General features: G+C 38.9%; 5 protein-coding genes and 1 pseudogene across 7 annotated transcripts; 1 reads left to right on the forward strand and 5 right to left on the reverse strand.

Moving 5' to 3' along the window:
• Window positions 1-40: 40 nt before the first annotated feature.
• Window positions 41-2,670, reverse strand: LOC105169848 (putative flavin-containing monooxygenase 1; annotated as a pseudogene). Its single transcript, XR_016066699.1, has 5 exons — window positions 1,680-2,670; window positions 1,290-1,537; window positions 1,066-1,230; window positions 598-950; window positions 41-507 (listed from the first exon to the last, which is right to left on the reverse strand). The product of XR_016066699.1 is annotated as a putative flavin-containing monooxygenase 1 (transcript).
• Window positions 2,671-2,815: 145 nt separating this feature from the next.
• LOC105169847 (isocitrate dehydrogenase [NAD] regulatory subunit 1, mitochondrial-like) lies at window positions 2,816-6,023 on the reverse strand. The gene is made up of 4 exons (XM_011090392.3): window positions 5,334-6,023; window positions 4,528-4,767; window positions 3,586-3,664; window positions 2,816-3,334 (listed from the first exon to the last, which is right to left on the reverse strand). Exons 1-4 carry the CDS (start codon window positions 5,835-5,837, stop codon window positions 3,060-3,062), a joined length of 1,098 nt encoding a protein of 365 aa, XP_011088694.2. The 5' UTR covers window positions 5,838-6,023; the 3' UTR covers window positions 2,816-3,059.
• Window positions 6,024-6,713: 690 nt separating this feature from the next.
• Window positions 6,714-9,370, reverse strand: ATSLY1 (Sec1/munc18-like (SM) proteins superfamily). The gene is made up of 3 exons (XM_011090394.3): window positions 9,236-9,370; window positions 8,802-9,143; window positions 6,714-8,369 (listed from the first exon to the last, which is right to left on the reverse strand). Exons 1-3 carry the CDS (start codon window positions 9,264-9,266, stop codon window positions 6,877-6,879), a joined length of 1,866 nt encoding a protein of 621 aa, XP_011088696.1. The 5' UTR covers window positions 9,267-9,370; the 3' UTR covers window positions 6,714-6,876.
• Window positions 9,371-9,649: 279 nt separating this feature from the next.
• Window positions 9,650-11,925, forward strand: LOC105169853 (Phosphoglycerate mutase family protein). Its single transcript, XM_088883952.1, has 6 exons — window positions 9,650-9,925; window positions 10,024-10,104; window positions 10,711-10,839; window positions 10,925-10,987; window positions 11,166-11,290; window positions 11,503-11,925. The coding sequence occupies exons 1-6, from the start codon at window positions 9,803-9,805 to the stop codon at window positions 11,693-11,695; spliced, it is 714 nt and encodes a 237-aa protein (XP_088740078.1). The 5' UTR covers window positions 9,650-9,802; the 3' UTR covers window positions 11,696-11,925.
• A 53-nt stretch (window positions 11,926-11,978) lies between these two features.
• On the reverse strand, window positions 11,979-15,897 carry LOC105169852 (U-box domain-containing protein 15). 2 transcript variants are annotated; one of them, XM_088883951.1, is made up of 5 exons: window positions 15,804-15,897; window positions 15,560-15,606; window positions 13,822-13,938; window positions 13,284-13,715; window positions 11,979-13,180 (listed from the first exon to the last, which is right to left on the reverse strand). In XM_088883951.1, the coding sequence occupies exons 2-5, from the start codon at window positions 15,572-15,574 to the stop codon at window positions 12,110-12,112; spliced, it is 1,635 nt and encodes a 544-aa protein (XP_088740077.1). In that variant the 5' UTR covers window positions 15,575-15,606; window positions 15,804-15,897; the 3' UTR covers window positions 11,979-12,109. The 2 variants fall into 2 exon arrangements, with proteins under 2 accessions (XP_088740077.1, XP_011088698.1); XM_011090396.3 differs by lacking the exons at window positions 15,560-15,606; window positions 15,804-15,897 and adding an exon at window positions 14,034-15,173.
• Window positions 15,328-18,024, reverse strand: LOC105169851 (uncharacterized). The gene is made up of 10 exons (XM_011090395.3): window positions 17,821-18,024; window positions 17,662-17,720; window positions 17,514-17,554; window positions 17,317-17,348; window positions 17,202-17,230; window positions 16,548-16,584; window positions 16,300-16,356; window positions 16,121-16,197; window positions 15,804-15,877; window positions 15,328-15,606 (listed from the first exon to the last, which is right to left on the reverse strand). The coding sequence occupies exons 1-10, from the start codon at window positions 17,902-17,904 to the stop codon at window positions 15,587-15,589; spliced, it is 510 nt and encodes a 169-aa protein (XP_011088697.1). The 5' UTR covers window positions 17,905-18,024; the 3' UTR covers window positions 15,328-15,586.
• Window positions 18,025-19,004: the final 980 nt, after the last annotated feature.

Raw genomic sequence — 19,004 nt, forward strand, 5'->3', positions numbered from 1 at the left:
TCAATATTGCTTTGTGCTTCTTGGAAATTTAAACCTCCTACATATTTAGTATGACCTTCAAAAGGGTTCAAAAGCACTGTTTAATTGAATAAAGATATGTACACCCTACTAAAACAGTAAAGAATCTTTTAGAATGTTATTCTGATAATTGCGGCAGAAGCCATTACATAGTAAAGAATAATCCATTGGTCCATACGGCTCAAACAATTCTCTGAAGGGACCCTTTTTCCGGTGATGCTTCCATCCCATGTCGTTACACAACTAATCGTTGTACCATATTTGCACAGAACTAAGGCATGATCTGCTATAGGATTCACCCAGTGACTGCTTCATGTAATTATTCCATTGACACACATCTTCCTCCATTTCTGTTATGCTTGATAGCTTGAATGTGCCATCAAGAAGCTCTGCTAACCATCGACATGTCATCTCTGAGGTGAATAGATTTGCAATACTTTCTGAGACTCTTATAAAGGCTAGTTGTGGTATCCGAGGATGAAACATTCCCTGAAATATATACTTTATACTATCAATTGATCTAGACTATCTGGCTTATATCAGAAAGGAGGAAAAACATTTATACTTGTGAAGGATAACCTGTAAAGTGGAAGCCTAGTATCCTTGTCCATCAGATCCCAAAAAGTTGGGGATGTGAAGGTAGCTTGCAGTTTGTGGACACCCTTGAAACCTGTAGCAAGTACCAATAGATCAATCTTCAGAGGTTCAATTTCACCCTCTATGAGAATGTCTTCACTACAAAAGCTGAAGCGTTCTGCTTTCTTCATTATGATGCTTCCATCCTCAACTCGATCGAAGGAGCCCTCAGGTATTTTTGCCATCGAACAAGAATTTAATTCCTTCAAGAAACTATGTTTGGGTACCATCCCATGTTTGGCAAGCCTCAGCTTCTTTTTTATATGGCTTTCAACAAACTTTGAAACCCCCCATCTCTGTCAAAATTTATCAACGTCTTACATAACAGCAAGCCTTTTACATTTAGATATCTAAGCTGTTGAATAGATATAGGAAGTCGGGTTAATTTGAAAGTGTTGTGAGGTTCATCACCAGAGGTGAAAGAAATGTTGCGAGGAGGCTTAAAAGGATCCCTTGACCAGGCTTATGAACCAAGAGCTCAGAGAAGCGATTTCGATAGAGATAAGCCAGGGGAACTCCCCATGGCAAGAAATCAGGCATATTCCAGTGTTCTCGCTGCTTGATGCCCGCAAAAGCCTTAACACCATTAAAAAATCCATGCTGTAAAAGAGAAGAAGAAAGGCAATTATTATAACCTACTTGTTACCATTTGCAGATGAGCACTTCATTGAAATATCATTCCTGATTTCTGGAACCCAACAACGCTTGCTCTCTTTCCTTGGACGAGCTTAGCAGCACTTGCATAATCCATGGCAGAGTACTCCATGGAGTGTATTACCTTCCCTTGGAACACTTCCGGGCCCTTTTCTGGAGGAAGTTCTGGAATATTTGGGAAATCACAATACTTTCCCGCACACATCATCACAAAATCAACCAGTTGAGCCTGGGTTTTCATCCCATCACCATCGTTCAGTTAATTGAGGAAATCAAAATGGATTAAGAATAGAATTCTGTAAGTTATCATCAGCATGTATGCTGCATGCATGATGCACCAGGCATTCAGCAATTCGACAGGATACACTGACCTCCGTGTAGAGGCTCCCAGTGTCCTGCACTGTGACCTTCCATTTAGCTTTAGGACCAAACGGTTTACCTGTCCCACCCCACAATGTCCATGTCCGCATTTCTTCTTATGGTGGTCCATCGTAGCTGAGGCTGACGACTCTTGTGTTGAGCTTTATGTGGCTGAGCAAACCATGGTGATGCGCATAAGATTGGATATATTCAAGAACTTTGTTCTGAGTGGGAAAATTTTGTACAAGGGATGGTGGCCATGAAAATCTGAGAACTGATAGTGATTTAGGGGTCTGGAGCTTTGCTGTTCTTATGGTTTTTGTCCGCACACCTCCAACCTCATCCTGGTACTCGAAAACAATGGGAGTTAAGCCCTTTGATGAGGTGTATTTGCAGGCCAGAAGGCCACTGATTCCAGCTCCAATAATGGCAATGTGCTCCACCATTACTGAATGCTTGCCTCTATATGCACAGGTAGCGCAGATATTTGGTGGAGTGGTTTTATAATCTTGTTTTTTATGGTTCAGTACATGGGCCACATACTGGACTGGATGGCTTACAGCTGACTACTTGACTCTTCTTGTCATTTTAATTATCAATATAGTATTCTGCAGTGGAATGGATTGCTGTTAGAATTAAGTGGAAGAAAATACATCATATTCCGGGACCAGGCATCTTGTGTATAACCTACGATGCCAAATGGTTTTTGCTTTACACTATAATGATTATTTCATAGCAAATGCAGTTCCAAACATCTTATGTACAAGGACTTTAAATACAGTCGATGTGTCACCAATGTAAGAAATGAAGGAAACGAATAAACAAAGAAGTGTTGATTTTAATGAAACATCATCTAGAGGTATGCGTAGGGGAACCACTATTTCCTTTCTCGACCATCCAGTGGCTGTATGCATACCATAGCAATAACATCTTTTGTGACATGCATTAAACAGCAAATTCTGTACAAAACTCGCAGAAGAAATTAACTCCATCAACCATGAATGCCTAGAATGGCAACGCAACCTGTTACATCTTCTCAAACATCTCAACTTTTCAGAACAACTACCATCAGCTAAAGATGAGATGAGCATCCATTTGCGATCAGGCATTTCCTAAATATTCAGCCAACAGTAATTGCAAAGTAAAATTCATAATAACATCTATTGAAGAATTTTCATTTTCTTCTGAATTCTTATTCTTGTGTGTTCCAAGTACGAAGATCCCTAAATCATTATTTGACTTGAGTGTGAATTCTCTGAGCAACTGAAGTGTCGAATGTCAAATGAAAATCATTACAAAAATGAGGTGTAAAATTTTGCTAGCAAGACCATTAAATAGCTGAGGAAATTGGGCGAGCACCTAGTTCTACACTAGGAAGCACTGGAAAGAATTCAATCCAAATAGGCAATGACAGCATCCACAACTTCTTGTGTGCTACTGCCTCCACCAAGATCTTTGGTCGGACATTTACCTTCCGATATTACACGCTTCACGGCAATCTCTAGTCGATCAGCAAATGAAGGAAACTGCAGGTGTCTCAGCATCATAGCGGATGAAAGAAGCAACGCCACTGGATTTGCCTTCTTTTGCTCTACTATTTTCTCATTACCTACATTTCCTGCTGAAGCACCTTGCTCAAAAATAGCATGATCAGCCCCCACATTTCCTGAAAATTACCAAAACTAGATCTGTCTGTCACTTAAGAAATCAGATTATATATATCATCCACACTGAACCAGGTCAATGAAATCAATTGCAGATTGAAGGCAAAGCACGGGAACATTCTTTTATCAGAAAGATGCTTTATCCCCAAGAATCACAAGTTTCATGGTGATTAATAGCGTTACAAGTTAAGGAAATGCAGCCTGCAATCTTACAATTTTATAAGGTGGAAAAAGTTCTCAAATCGACACTTACCTCCAGGCATGACACCAGTACCCCCAGCAATACCAGCAGCTGTATTTGCAACCAGATTCCCATAGAGATTAGGAGTAACCTGCAGAATGTAAATTTGCTCATTGAATAGTACCACACAGATCAGGATACTGAAGAAAAGTAATAAAAACCATAAAATGAGAAGGAACCATATCAAGAGGAAAATGCAGCATGGTCTTTATCAAGCCTACACTGGTATGATCTAGTTTAACCCAATCATAGCCACCCACAACACCCACACTCAAATGAGAATAAAGGAGGAATTGGAAGGAGGATGAAGACGCATGATAATCCCTTCTCCAAATTTTGGTCAACCATTTTGATATATGTGAAAGCAGCACAATGAAAAACCAGGGACCTATTCTATTTAACAATTTGAATCAGGACAACGTGTTAACATAGAAATTAGTGATTCAGGCTCAACAAATTACAGTGTCATGGTGGCAGCCAATCAAATGATTGATCACGCAGACAACCATGTCTATCCTTCATTTCTCATTTTGACAAGAGTACTAAAAATAAGGCTTTCCGTGTTCTTAAAGCAGCATATCAAAAGTTGATAATAGAACCATGATTTATTATTTAAGTCCAACTTTACTCCACTTGCTGATAGATTGTTCTTCTCAGAATAGTGCATTAATAGATTTGAACACATACAATCCAGATCAGTAGCATATTAAGGTTTTGGGTATAGTAAGATTTGGAGATGTGCTAATATTTCAAATTATAAAAAAAAAAGAAATACGTTGTCACCTATAACTCCTGAATCATTAAGTCCTATTATCAAGATTTGATGTTGGATAGACGCCATAACATCAGTTAGATACATGATATGGAAGCTATCTACACATAGAGAAACATCGGCTGGGTGAAAACAGGTCAGTGAAAATGAATCGGAAACAGCAGATTGTTATTTTCATTTACCATCACATCAAATTGCTCTGGCTTGGAAACAAGTTGCATCGAGCAGTTATCCACAATCATCTCATTGTACTGGATACTGGGATACTTGCTAGCAACTTCACGACAAGATTCTAAAAATAGACCATCAGCAAGTTTCATAATATTGGCTTTATGCACCGCAGTCACTTTCTTCCGGTTGTTGAGATAGGCATACTCAAAGGCATATTTTGCAATTCGTTCTGAGCAAAACTTTGTTATCACCTAGCAGTTGGGAAAGATGAGAAAAATAAATACCAGCATATCTCAGATAATTTACAAACACTCAAAACATAATAAGAAGAGAAAGGAACAATCTACATGAAGTTTGCCAAGTAGCAATAAAGTAAGCAGCTAAAGAGGGCTACGTAATTGCAAAGTTGAAAACAAGGAACCAAAATTACCTAAGCAAGATTCTTTCTTATTGTTCTCCGGGCTGTGTAAACCTTTCCTATTTTCTGTTGTTCTTGACTTTTTGAAAGAAATAACTGTTATGATAATTGAAGACTTGAAGTAGTTGGAAATATCCCTAAATTACTGAATTGATGCAATTTGCTGAGAAAAACCATCATTCGCTGAAATAGTTACATGATCCAGAAACCAGTACTCAGTCCTCGATATTGATCAATATACCATGCATTCATTAACTCTAGAAATGCCTAATTTAGCACTTGGTTCAAAATTACAAATTACAAATTACAATTAAAAAAAGTCATAAACAGCAAAAAGTAGCAAACTTGCACAATTTAACAATAGCACAGAGCCCCAAAAAAAAAAAGATGGAAAATTACCTTAAGGCTTTCGACTACTCCAGGAACAACCTCGTGCTCCAGACCAGAGTACTCGCCCTCGGTATTCTCCCGAATCACAACGATATCGACATTGTCGTGCCTGGTGGGAAGGCCCTGCAGATTAAAACAATGGACGAGGGAGGCATAGAGATCGAGCTCCTTCCTTAATAACATATTGAGGGAGCTGACGCCTCCGCCAACAGGGGTTCTGAGTCCTCCCTTGAGACAAACCTTATTCTTCTTAATGGATTCGATCACCTCGGGAGGGATGGCTTTCATATCACCATGTACATCGTACTTCTCGAAATAAACGGGGGCGTGCATCGCTTCCATGACTTGTTCGACGGCGCCGGTGACAAGTGGACCGATGCCGTCTCCAGGAATGAGAGTGACGGGGCGTGGGGCGCCATCACCGGGGCGGGGCATGTAGGTGACGGATCGGGAGGCGATGGAGAACCTGGTGGAGAGGAGATGGTTGAGGATCGGGAGAGTCCGGCGGGACATCTTGGCGGGTATGGGGGATCAGAATTGATGATGAATTTTGATTTCAACTTTTAGGGTGAGATTGTAAAAAGGTTTAGAGTGGGGGGGGATCATGCGATGGTGGAGATGGGAATGGGAAGTTTGATGGAGGAGAGAAAAAGGAAAGAGAGGGGAGAGCGGGAGGAAGAATGCAGAGTGGGAGTGGGACACAGAGAATATATATATTATATATAACAAAACGGGAATTTGCGGCGTGGGACTGTTGTACTTGAGCCATTTTGCAGTGAAACCCCTCCGTAATTTCCCATTGTTATATTTCTGAACCTCCTACTTCTTGTATTATTATTATTATCATTATTCACTTTCTTTTGTTTCTTCCTTCCTCCATTCATTCATTCAATTTCAGTCACCACCATGCTTTGTTCTGTTCTATGCGGATTCAAACAACTTTGTCTTCTTCACCCTATCTTCTACTTCAATTGTGGTAAATTCATCATTGAATTGAGGGAATTAAGGATACATAATTCTCAACCACCTATACATTGATATTTTTTCCTCGCATTTCATTCTGAATTTTCTTTGAATTCCTATAAAGTTACAACACATCTCCCACTTCTTTTCTTTTCTTTTTCCCAAGAAATGATTTACTTTTAACTTTTTGTTAGGTCTGATACAATGAAGAGTCTTCTGATGAAGGATGTTACCTGTACCCATCATATGGATTATGTACCTATGACCCAACTAGCAAGTAGCGGTTGGGGATAACCAAGCAATGTAATGTAAAAAGGATGCATCAACTTAACAAAGCTCAAATCTTGACAGAATGACTAGGAATGATCTTACACCTGATGTAAGTCGAACTATGCAACAAGTGTAAAGCGGCTAAGTAGATTGGTGTTCAAGAAAATAAAAACATAACACCATTTGTTTAACAACTATTAACACATTGGTCTAGTGAAGTTAAAATCATTTGACTTGATTAGGGCACCAAGGCCGATATCCATGACCAGAAGCAAGATCAAGACCACATTGTTTCAATACGAGAATAATCAAAATACATCTATCTAGATGAGCCAGGGTTATGGCTGCTTCCTAAACCCATTTTCTGCCCCAGCAGTCCAAGCTGCTCCACAAACTCACCTCCTGTGAGAATCTCAGTGGTCCCATAGATCACATGCTTGGCAGGTTGCTGTCGGTGAACAAGCTCTTGCAAGCTTCCATACTCTACATAATTCCCACCGCCGACCATGAACACAATAGCTTCTTTAAATGGTCCTTTCAGGTGACTGCCACTTGAGCCAGAGGTTGACTTTGGTGCACGGGGATCAAAAATAAGATAGGAGTCAATTTCAGGATTCGGTTTCCCCTCCATTAGTGCATCAACCATTCTCGTCAGAGCCAACTGATGATCATTGGACAGTAAGTTTTTCACGCCAGCAGTTACTGCACTAATTGATTGCCCATAGAGTTTTTCAGCCCAATCAACGATATTGCTCCTGCTTGCAGAATTAGCTGATGCTAAGGAAAGGTTCAATGCTTTTATCTTCTTCACATACTGGAATGCACTGGTATCAACTTCAGACTCCCTCAGTGCCGCTTCCACCACTTCAATTTCTGATGAAGGGATGCTTTCTGTTGAAATAAGATACATGATTGCAAACCGCAATTTGTCCATCTTTGTCCCTTTGCCCTTGAGCACACCAAGAAGCTCGTTGCGATCAATCCCGCCTCTGACCATCATGTCACTCTCCTTTTTAGCATAAGAATCAAGTGATCTTTCCTTGATCTCACCTAATAATGCAGTAGCAATATTAGTATGCTTATCAATCACTTGCTTTCGCTCAGTCAATTCGGGAAGGGAGTTAACTGCATTCATCAGATGCTTTGTGTTGCCAATCAAATCTGTTCCATCAAACTCAGCCTCATCACCACCAGTCCGCCTATTAACCTCCTCCACATCTTTCTTATATTTATTCAACTGCGTCTCGATTTCCACAGCAACTTCTGGAAACTCCAGTGACCCGTTTGCCGTCCAAAATGGGTCAGATCGGTCCAATTCATATGATTTCATCCCGCCTTTCTCCCCTTTGACATTTAATCTATTCAATCTCAAACCAAGCACATCATGAACAAGTGGCTTATACCTAAAGTCATGTTGTATGGCCACAGATAGCTCAAAGTTCCTGTCAAATATACACAAAATTGGCCTCTGAAATGAGCTTGTAAAGTTCCCACCCTCAGTAAACAAGTTGTTCTTTGCCAACAAATGATCCCGCAATCTCTGATCCAGCAAGGACGCCACCATTTCAGCTGGCCCTCCACGAGGACATCTAATAATGGGCACAACTGCAAGCGTTGCCAAAACACAGAACAACCCTCCCACAATCTTCTCAATAATTTCCTCAATCTCTTTATCTCCGGCAGAGGGATCATTTAACTGAACATAACAATTCTTGTTGGCAAGGGAAAATAAGTTATCTTCTAGGGTCACAAATTCCAAATACTGATCATGCACCTTGGAAATCCTCTGAATTGAATCAGAAGTAATTGTTCCTGAACCAGAAACCAAAGTCAATCCGAATATCAGGTCTTGCTATGATTCCAACTCAAGCAATATGGATTTAAGATGTATAAAGCCAATGTTCTGATTCTAGGACTTCATCCTGTTAATAAATGCAGTCTACTGCTAGAAACAAATCTTAATAGGGCGTCACTAGCTCCTCCCCCCCTCCCTCCCCAACCACAAAAGAGAAAATGCAAATCTGATTCCCCTCTGACCCCAATAATCCCTTCATTATTATTAAACCGATATATGAAGATAAAACTAATCAAAGCAATCAGAATTCGCACTCTGCTGATAAGATCAGACGAACAAACTAATAGATCATTCTTCCTAAAGGGGAAGGGAAAAAAAAAGACTTGCTGTTTTTGGGTTGTTCTAATTCAAACAAATTGAAAGAGTAAATATAAATGAATGAAAGGTACCGGTGGCTAGGTCCTCAAGGAGAGGCCTGGGTATGGAGGAGGAGAAATTGAGGTGGAAAGAGTCGTAGAGGGCCCTAGAGGCGTCGGAGATGACGCGGTGCACATTTGGAGGGGTGGGCTGGAGGAAGTAGACAGCTGGGACGTCGTGGACGGGATTGCGATCCTTATCAAGGAGGAAGTAGAGGGTGACACCATGCTTACGCAGGTCCTTGACGTGGATCAAGGGGGAGAGTATGTCCTGGCAAAATCTGTCGTAGATCAGGATCTTGTAGACGTCCTCGTTTGCGGTACCAGCGGCGCTGCTGACGGCTTGGTTTAGATTCAGCATCCGAATGATGCATTCTGCAAATTATTATGAGTATAGAAAATTAGTAGAATGATTAAAGTTGAAGAATCAGAAATGAGATGAAGATCCGGCGGGCGATGAAGATTACCGGTTTGCTTCTGACGGAGATTTAGCGCCATGAGTGTGAGAGTGAGAGGTAGGTCTGGAAGGGAAGAGTGAAGAGAGAGAGAGATCTGAATTTGTGGGTTGGGGGGGGGGGGGGGGGAGGGAGAGAAGTTGTACGTAGTGCAGCTGAAATTGTACTAAAGGGGTTTGGAACTTGGCTCAGCCGCAGCGTGTCTAATCTAATAACCTCTGCTTTTACATTAATTATTTATTTCTTTTATTAGAAAATTAAATAAATTTCACTCTTTGATTTTTGCTTTCTGTAAATTTAAATAGCGATACTTTTATAATATAATATAATATTGAATTTTCAAGAATAAAATTATTATATATATATATATATATGCATACTATTGCTCTCCATTTATATATATTGTTAATAAGAAAATTAATATATAATTATGGATTATTATCATTATGTAAAATTGTATGTTCCATCGGCATCACCACACACTGACACAGTCCCCTACTCAGTGTAGAAGAAGAGGAGGCGGCCGCGGAGGAGATAGATTGCGAGTTGTGTGGAAGTGTGTGTGTGTGTGTTCAGGGAATGGAATTATCGTCGTCGGAGAGTGGTTGGCATCCGTCTCAATTATTTCTCAACAACAGATATTGGATTCTCAGACACGGCAAAAGTATTCCAAATCAAAGGGCTCTTATTGTCTCCTCTCTGGTTTTTCTTCATTCTCTCTCTCTCTCTCTCTCTCTCTCTCTCTCTTCATGTCTCTCAATGCTTCTCTCTCATTTTCTTTTTTATCTTCTTTTTCAAAGGAAAATGGAATTCTTGATGAGTATCAACTTGCTTCTGATGGGGTTCATCAAGCTCGTTTGGCTGCACAATCTTTCCTCAAGGCAAGTAACTGAAATCCTTACTTATTTCCTGTCTATTCACACTTATAGCATATGTCTTCTGCGCATGCCCAACTATTTACAACTCCCTTACTCTACTATTAGATGAAAATTCAAATTTAACAATCTATGAGCTGCTCTTACATGGGATTCTCTGTTTATACTTTCTTCTTCTTACCAATTATTTAACTCATCAATTCTGCGTCCCAACTGCTGGATGGATTAAGCAAAATGCTGTAATTAACAACTTCTATTCAAATAGCTACCCACCATCATGTAGGGGTTCTGCTTTGCATTAGGTTTTCAAAGATGTTCATGTAAAGGACTTGTGTTTTAATAACATATACTGGTGACATACTGAATCATGGCTCTAGTTGCTGGAGAAAAGTTAAGTCTTTGCTTGTCAACAAATGGTTTTTCCATACGGCAACTGCCCTACTTGAGGTAACTTTAAGGTAAGGTCCATCACACTTTTACACCACATTTGCTGTCGACTTTTAGCAAGCAAAAACATTCATTGACTGTACTCTGTGAGGACAGCCAGTACTGATATCTAGTACAATCACTCGCTGAAGTGAAAGTTCAGATTTTGTCTGAATTTCTATGCAGGAATTGAAGGAAAAGGAAAGTAGTCTGGAAAGTGTCCGGATCTGCTATTCACCATTCTCAAGGACCCGTCATACAGCGAAAGTGGTTGCTTCTGTTTTAGATATTCCATTTGAAGGATCACAATGCAAGGTAAGTTTTGGTATTCTTCTACCTATATGTACTGATTTTAACTTTTCTAAAGGTCTTATTGCTGTTTAATTTATTTGCTTTACAGGTCATACCAGACATTCGGGAGCGATTCTTTGGTCCTTCATTTGAGCTGAAGTCTCATGATAAAGTAAGTAATCAAAACATATAGTTTTAAGGCAGATGCCATCTCAGTACTGACGTATCAGCAATATGTTCTCTTTTTGTCCACTTTCTGTGCTTAGCGTGGAGGTGATGAATTAAAATAACATTTATTAGTGGTCAAACCTCTGTACTCTCACGGTGTTAACACTTTGTTTCCTCTAAAGTACCCTGAGATTTGGGCCATGGATGAGAAAGATCCCTTCATGCAGCCAGAAGGAGGAGAAAGTGTTGATGATGTTGTCACCAGGCTCACAAAGGCTTTGGCAATAATGGAGTCAGAATTTCAAGAGTAATGGTTCCTCTTTCTGTTTTCCCTTTATGTCATCATTCAAACTTGCTATTGATATCAAATGTATTTTCAAGTAATACTGTGTCATACTTGCTGAGCTTTCCATTCGAATTTTTATACTGGGTCTTTGGGAGTTCTTGCCTTCGATTATGAATGGACTCAATCTCAGTAATAGTCTAAAATCCTTGGATAACGGATGTTTTCTGTTGCAGGTGCACAGTTTTGATAGTCAGCCACGGTGATCCCCTGCAGATTTTGCAGACAATCCTCAGTGCAGCAAAGGAACAAGCAACATCACCTGCAAATGATTTAACGTCAAGAATACAGGCAATCAGAGTTCCCTCTGTTCTCTCACAGCACCGCAAGTTTGCTCTAAATACCGGAGAACTTCGTCAATTAGTATAGACTATAACTTCACTAGCCGCATTTGGTGCTTCGATTTGAATGATTAAGAGGCAAGGAGAGCCTTGTATTCCTTTTATATTTTTATTTTACTTTTTTATCTCACACCATATTTATCAAGAACTTAACTTTGGGTTTGTGATCAAGTCATTGTCTTGAGTTTTTATTACACTTGATGAATTTGCGAACAAATAATTATTTAGACTCAGTAAAGCATTTACAAATGACTGCCATCCGGTTGATCAGTGCCCTTTTCCATTGCATTTTAATTGTTGATCTAGAAAGCTTGTTTTCAAAAGTTTCATTTTCATTCGATAATATTGCTTGTAGTTGTTGAAAACTTCAAAAGCAGCTAGATACATGTTCAGATTGAAAAAGGAAATCAGTCCGCAACAGGCACGAAAGCAGCAACAACCACTATTTCCGAGGGACAAAGGGTATGTGCTCATTCTTGCTCATCAGGTGCAAAAGTGAATTTGCTTTTCTTTGTGCTCTGGTTGTGCCGCATCTTGTGATCTCTACCAAATGATCATAAACACCATACTGCAGTGCCGCCAGCAGACAAGATGAATTATTTGATCCCAACTCTAGTATAACAGCTGTTGCACATTCCTTGTTTTTTGGAGTCCCATCTCGCACTATTTCAACCAGCATTTGTATAAAAGATAGTCGGCCAATCTCATTTCTGCCTTCAGGATGTGATGCAATAAGTAATAGAATCGATAGGGCTTCATCAACCATGTCCAAGCTCTTATCTTCAAGCAGATGAAGTAACGGAGGGATTATGCCTGCCTTGATTGCTCTTGACCTATTTGCTTGGTTGAGTACTAAACTGAAGAGCGCAGTTGCAGCATCCTTTTTCCCTCTGTTTGTCCCATTTCTCAAGAGATCCACAAGAGGTGGAATCCCATTGGAGCAACCCACTAGAACTTTGTTCTCATCAAGGATTGACAAACTAAACAAAGCTGCAGCAGAATTTTCTTTCGCCTCTTGCGTTCCATTACGCAGAACTTGAATAATAGCAGGAATAGCTCCTTCTCTGGCTATAAGTCTTTTGTTTGCCTCATCGAGTGATAAGTTAAGAAGAGCAGTGACAATGTGCTGTTGGATTTCAGAATCTGTGCACGACAAGAGGTAAACCAAGGGGGGAATTCCTCCACTGTTGGCAATCAAAACTCTACTGTCCGGAGACTCTTTGGAGAGCATACGGATCCTGAAAATAGCATCTCTCTGCAAATTTACGTGGGATGAATAAAGATTTTGGATCAAGGAGGAGATTTCCTCGGCGAGTGGAGAAGAAGCAATGTCCGGATCATCACTAATTTCCTTCTTTGGCAGGTCGTAGTTATTCCTTTCACACCATTGCTGAATGAGATTGCGGAGGGCAAAGTTTGGAGCCACTGTCAAGTAATTCAACTTTTGTCCTGTTTTCGGGCATGTTCTGTGGCCTGAATTTAACCACCTCTGTATGCTTTCTCGTTCATAAGTCTGGGAAGACATGGCAGAAATGAAAAAAACACTTAATTTGGTGCTTCAGAAAATTAAATGAAAAGAAAGGTAATAACTGGATAAAGATTAAGGAATAATTTACCTGGCCAGTGGCGATGATAACGGGATCAGCCATTATCTCCAAACTGATTGGACAGAGGAACTCATGAGGTATTAACAAAGATTTGCTTTTCTCCAGACACCTCAATAAGGCAGGCCCGTCAAGAACACTGTTTTCATCAATTCCAGCTATTTGCTTGAATTTTGCAAGGAGATCCACAACTTGCTGGATGGTGTCTTTATTATGCGCGCCCCCCTTGGCTTTCACAAGTTTTCTGACAGCCATAGTTTCTGTTTTGAGCTCCGCCATAGTATGCAACTCCAATTTCTTAGCTAATCTCTCTATGATTGCACTGTCTGCATTCCGGTCATCTTCGTTTTTGGAGAACACAACCATCATATCCATTGCGAGTTCCATATCCTGTGTTTCCGTCCTCCTTTTAGCACGGCTCAGTTGCATACGCATTAGCTCAACCTGGGGAAAGAAATCGACAAATAAAAAAAAAAAAAAAAATGATTTGATGGATACAGAAAGAAATAGCGAATATAAGAAGAAGGAGGATAATTAATTAATTAAGTACTTGCTCTCTAACTTCTTCGGAGATGCCAAGCTTCTCATAAGGCATATCATAAAGTGCCTGGTTTAGCTTATCGTAAACAGCATGAAATCTGCTCATCAAGGCTTCACTCTCAAGGGCCTGGAATAGAAATGACAAAAGGATGAGATTAATTGGTGAAAATGGAAGGGATTGAAGAAAAGAGTTGGAGGAGGATAAGGATTCGAGATTCTAACAAGAAAAATCTTGCTGCCGGAGTTACAAGTCTTGAGCAATTTTTTAGAAGCCAATAGAGCTGTGTTGAGATTAATTAGCAAGTGAGTGAGAGGGTGTGGCTGTGGGTGACAAGCGTCAGCATGAAGCTCCTTAATCTCTTCAAGTAGAGGCGTCAGAAGCTTCAACCTCCTCACTAAGTTCAAACATTCTTTTCTCTGAGTCTTTCTAAAACCAGCGTAGGATCCCACTTTCTCAATCACCTCCATCATTTCCTTCACAACTTCAACCCCATTTCCGTTCCCACAACTACTCAAAATACTAATATTATTATTATTTTCCTTACCCTCAATTCTGCTTCCTTCTCCTTCCATCAACGCTGCCCAATCCATTCAAACTGCTCTTCTTAGGTATTTGGTTTTGAAAGAAAAGAAAGCCGAAAATAAATATTGGGCAGGAGGGAGGGGGAGAGATGATGATTATTGATGATTTCAGCGCAAGGAATATTAGCACTTGATAGCAGAATTTCCGAGGCTAAAAGCGGTGACATTCACTCACTCTATGCTTCTCTTTACTTTACTGTGCTGCTCCTAAGATTTTTCTTCTGATTGCGGAATTTAAGGATGGAATTTTGTCTTTTTTTTTCCCTTTTCTTTTTTGGTTTTCGCGGGTAAGAATGCAGGGGAAGGGGAAGGGGAAGGGGAAGGGGAAAGGGGGAGGTTGGAATTGAAAGCTGTTGGGCCACGCGTTTTCGGTCCTGGACAAATATGACGCGTACTCACATGCCCGCTGAGTGCTCTCTTCATATTTTTCTCTGGACAAACAAATCTAGAGTGGAGCCTCACCCTCACCCTGTTTTACTTTTGTTTTTTCTTTTATTCACAACCCCCCTCCCCACCCCCCAAAAGAAAAAAAAAGCATTGAACACTGGGGGAGTTGGATTAATGTGACATGATTGGGATGGCGAAGATGATACAAAAGAGCGGCGGCCCCATCTTACCTCATACATACATACTCATCAAATATTTATTAATACTATACTACCACTTTGCTACCATTGTTGATTTAATTGGTTGTTCTGTACCATCCCATCATCCATTCCACATTTTGGTACATCTCCCCTACCCCACTTTTTTCTCTTCTTTTCTGGATGAATTCAATCAACTTCCCCCTCCAAATTTTTACTTAACCATAATTATTTCCATTCTCCAAATGCAATTCATTCATCACCCCACCCTCACCATCCACTCTTTGACTTCAAATCTTTTTTCTACACATAAATAACTCGGTACTAGTTTACTGTCTGTAGAATCTTCATAAACAAATAAGTATCTCATTTAATCTAACACAACACCAATGATCAAGCCTTTCTTTGTTGTCAGACCACTAGGCTAGGCTAAAACCCTGTCTCCCACTCCATGTCCAACATGACGATACAATAAATAGTTGAACCACAAGTCAATACAGACTCATGCATCACATCATACAATCCATCACTACCTCAGGGGAATCACACACAATCACCCCATATACCCTATGTCAACTTCACCTTCTCAAATAACATAAGCGTGCTCCGTCATATTCTGCAATTTGAAGCTGCACAAATAAGAGATTCTGGTTTAAGTGAACAACTATATACCGTATGATGCCTGTAAAGCAGAAGAAATCAATCCAATTGTCTTGGGTTATTTTTAGAAGACAGCTCAAACTATGACTCATTGTCACCACCATATCTATTAACTTATAAAGGTTGGAATCTTATCCGGTATATAAGTTTGTCACTCTGTACTCACCGCAGTAAACAAATTGGTTGAAGTCAAGAGTCACCCTGCCTTGCTTGCTTGTATCAAACGAGTTGAACAGGTTCCTGGAAAGGATATAAAATTGTAATCAATGTTTCAGTCAGTTAACAATAGCGGGAAAGCAGGTTTGAATCATAAGAGAACAACATGACAGCTACTAAGTTGAGGAAATGGTCCAATCACCAGTAGCAACTCAATTTAACCAAGAAAAAAACATGACCAGTCCTCAGTCAGTTGCACAACATTATTGTTCCAACCACGAAAATGCAGCATAAGCAATGATATTAAGCTAATTGATCTCTACAGACCTGGCTGACTGTACAAATATGCAAAGAGATATAAAATCATCAAGCCTGAGTTTGCCGGTCCTTGTTTGATCAAAACTCTGTATCATCATTAATAGAGAACACAGTCAATTTCAAATATCTTATTTATAAACACACTAAACTACATCTAACTATCAATTAGATTATCTCATGTACTTTACCTCACAAACGGTATAAAAAGCTGGGGAGTCAAGAGAGAATCCAATTTTCACTAATGCCTAAAAAAGAATAACAGAGAAATATATCGTGAAAGAATAGAATAAGAAGCATTCTAGAAGTCCTCATAATGGAAACACTAAGCATCTTGCAATTGCACCATAACAAGTTCACAACAAACAATAAAATTCAGATGTAAAAGGCAAAGAACAAGAAGAAAAAGGAAATCCATCAATTAAGTTGTGGCTTATACCTCATATGCTTCATCAGGAACAAGATATCCACGTTCCCTGCTCAAACGTGGAGAAAAAAATACCATAATTACATTAATCTTTACTTCTTGTAGCTGCATTAGGTTCAACCAACAAAAAGTAGGACGAGATCACAACAAACTTTTTATTAGTATTACTTCATACATATCAGAAAGAAAAGTGCCAAATGAAAAAGAAGAATGAATTTGGCTAAACTTACAAGACAATCAAGATATCATATAAGGTGACTGCTGCAAAGTACTAACAGCAAGCAACTATGGTTCGAGTAAAATAAATTTTTTACCACAACATTCTCTTCCATCGTACAAATTTCATAGCATTCTAAATCAATAATTAAAATACAATAAAAAGGATATTCATCAACTTAAATGCTTCGAAACAATGCTTTCAGTCAATTCTAAGCACCTAGAGACATGGACCAACCTAGTCAACTTACTCTAAAGAGCATGCCTATTTTATAATGGTATGCATATTGTAATCTAAAGGTAGTTTTACTGCGCAGTTCTGGTCACAATGGAACAAAAGGATGAAGTGGAACTTTAATCAAATACCTAATTGTGCACAACCAATAAGAACCACGTCGACATGCTGAGTAAGAATTGCATGTACTAAATCAAGTTCTAGCACTAAATCACCTTTCCAAGCCTGAGAATGCCTGTTGAACCTGCAGGAAAGGCAAATATGGTCGAAAACTTTATACAAGTTTCTAGTATTTGGGGAAAAAGACTTGCTATGGAGGGGCATACTAACCTTGAGAAGAAACTTGTTAAGTTGCACAAATTCTGGAAAAAATAGGTACAATAAGAACGTGACCTTTCTTAATCAACCAAAAAGAAAAAAGAAAGAGGAAAACAACAACTCATATGACAGGAAGATGAAAGGAAAAACCAATTCATGCCCGATTGCAAAAATACAAGGAAAGATGGAGAAATACCAAATGAACTCACCTTCAAAGCTCATAGTTCCATTTCTGTCGAAATCATACATCCTGAACAGCATGCCACTCAGCATAAAAAAACCCAAACCAGCAATGTTACGGCTCCGAATTCACTATATTGGATTCATAATTCCAAAAGCAGTATTACGGTACTACACCTGATCATTTGCTGAACCACGGATACCGGGAAATGAAGGTTTCCGACGGCAAGAGCACTCTGGCCAGTGAGATAAACAAAAATTCGACATCATCACGTACAAAAACTTTCCTGTGGATTTGATAGATCGAAAAGCAAAGAGAAAAAGTAAGAGTTGAACCTTGAGCTGAGTTGCAGTGATATTTCCGGTTCTCTGGGAGTCAACTCGGTCGAACCACTCCCTCAGAATCGCACGGTTCTCCATTGCTGCTGATTTGCTGCCTCCTTCCTGTTAAAGTTTATAATGTCTTCAACTCTGCAAATTGCTAAAGCACCCTTGACCCCAATAAGTAGATCAATTTTCACATTTCACCAAATATACATATACATACATATATATATATGCAATATAACAATTTTTATTTTGGGCGAAATTATACTTTTGCTCTCAAAGTACCGGCAAATCACATTTTTGGTCCATATTTTATGAAATTCACATATTTGGGCTTATAAAATAAGATAACGTTGTACATGTAGTTTCTAAATCTAACATGCGTTAAGTTTTGGAGAGAAACCACTTTTATGTGCTCAAATATGATTTTCAACAATTTTGAAAATCAACATTACACTTTTGGTCCCATAAGACATTGGGTATTTTACTTTTGGTCTCATTGTTTACATGATTAACATATTTTGGTCTCACGTGATAAGAAAATATTGCAATTTGCACATGTGGTCCTAAAGTCTAACAAACATTTTGAATGGAAGCCACTTTTGTCAATTTTGGATGATGAAATGCTTATTTAATGTAACTCAAAAGCTAGCCCCCAACATAAGGATTCTAATGTCAAAAAGAGAGTGTTGTAGGAGTTCAAGTATTTATTTGCAAATTTGAATTCAATTTAATAATAAATGACATTCTTTGGACTATGTTGGAGATTCTTTTTTTTTTTTTTGGCACAAATATGCACTATATTGCAACAATACATATATATATATTATTTTGGGTTCATTTTTATTATTGCTGTCTGGCATTTTATAGATGAAAGATGAGAAAAATTTAACATCTATAGACTTTGGGACTACATATGCAATGTTTTTTTATTCTATTGGACTAAATATGTTCATTTTATAAAATATGAGACTAAAAAATGCAATATATTATGTCTTATGAAATTAAAAATGCAATATGAGTTCTCAGTATTATTGAAAACCACATTTGACTATAGAAAAGTGGTTTCCATTAAAAAAAAAATTGAAATTTTGTTAGGTTTTAGGATCACATATGCAAAGTTTTTTTTATTCTACGAGATCAAATATATAAACCTTTTATAATACATGATTAAAAGTACAATATCCCTATTT

The sequence above is a fragment of the Sesamum indicum genome, linkage group LG8 (assembly GCF_026168435.1).
Source record: "Sesamum indicum cultivar Baizhima isolate 11 linkage group LG8, ASM2616843v1, whole genome shotgun sequence".
NCBI lineage: Eukaryota > Viridiplantae > Streptophyta > Magnoliopsida > Lamiales > Pedaliaceae > Sesamum > Sesamum indicum.

What these genes read in the sequence shown, in the direction of transcription:
- LOC105169852 (XM_011090396.3), bottom strand. Translation starts at nt 14,402, where the DNA reads ATGGATTGGGCAGCGTTGATGGAAGGAGAAGGAAGCAGAATTGAGGGT. An exon ending in CCGGCAGCAAGATTTTTCTT is followed by an intron (nt 13,939 to 14,033) that starts GTTAGAATCTCG and finishes TTTCTATTCCAG; the next exon opens with GCCCTTGAGAGTGAAGCCTT. An exon ending in TTATCATCGCCACTGGCCAG is followed by an intron (nt 13,181 to 13,283) that starts GTAAATTATTCC and finishes ATGTCTTCCCAG; the next exon opens with ACTTATGAACGAGAAAGCAT.
- LOC105169847 (XM_011090392.3), bottom strand. Translation starts at nt 5,837, where the DNA reads ATGTCCCGCCGGACTCTCCCGATCCTCAACCATCTCCTCTCCACCAGG. An exon ending in GAGTAGTCGAAAGCCTTAAG is followed by an intron (nt 4,768 to 5,333) that starts GTAATTTTCCAT and finishes CCCAACTGCTAG; the next exon opens with GTGATAACAAAGTTTTGCTC. An exon ending in CAGAGCAATTTGATGTGATG is followed by an intron (nt 3,665 to 4,527) that starts GTAAATGAAAAT and finishes TACATTCTGCAG; the next exon opens with GTTACTCCTAATCTCTATGG.
- LOC105169853 (XM_088883952.1), top strand. Translation starts at nt 9,803, where the DNA reads ATGGAATTATCGTCGTCGGAGAGTGGTTGGCATCCGTCTCAATTATTT. An exon ending in CTCTTATTGTCTCCTCTCTG is followed by an intron (nt 9,926 to 10,023) that starts GTTTTTCTTCAT and finishes TCTTTTTCAAAG; the next exon opens with GAAAATGGAATTCTTGATGA. An exon ending in TTGAAGGATCACAATGCAAG is followed by an intron (nt 10,840 to 10,924) that starts GTAAGTTTTGGT and finishes TTTGCTTTACAG; the next exon opens with GTCATACCAGACATTCGGGA.
- LOC105169851 (XM_011090395.3), bottom strand. Translation starts at nt 17,904, where the DNA reads ATGGAGAACCGTGCGATTCTGAGGGAGTGGTTCGACCGAGTTGACTCC. An exon ending in TTAACAAGTTTCTTCTCAAG is followed by an intron (nt 17,231 to 17,316) that starts GTTAGTATGCCC and finishes CCTTTCCTGCAG; the next exon opens with GTTCAACAGGCATTCTCAGG. An exon ending in ATATTTGTACAGTCAGCCAG is followed by an intron (nt 15,878 to 16,120) that starts GTCTGTAGAGAT and finishes TATCCTTTCCAG; the next exon opens with GAACCTGTTCAACTCGTTTG.
- ATSLY1 (XM_011090394.3), bottom strand. Translation starts at nt 9,266, where the DNA reads ATGGCGCTAAATCTCCGTCAGAAGCAAACCG. An exon ending in TCTCCGTCAGAAGCAAACCG is followed by an intron (nt 9,144 to 9,235) that starts GTAATCTTCATC and finishes AATAATTTGCAG; the next exon opens with AATGCATCATTCGGATGCTG. An exon ending in CCTTGAGGACCTAGCCACCG is followed by an intron (nt 8,370 to 8,801) that starts GTACCTTTCATT and finishes TTTCTGGTTCAG; the next exon opens with GAACAATTACTTCTGATTCA.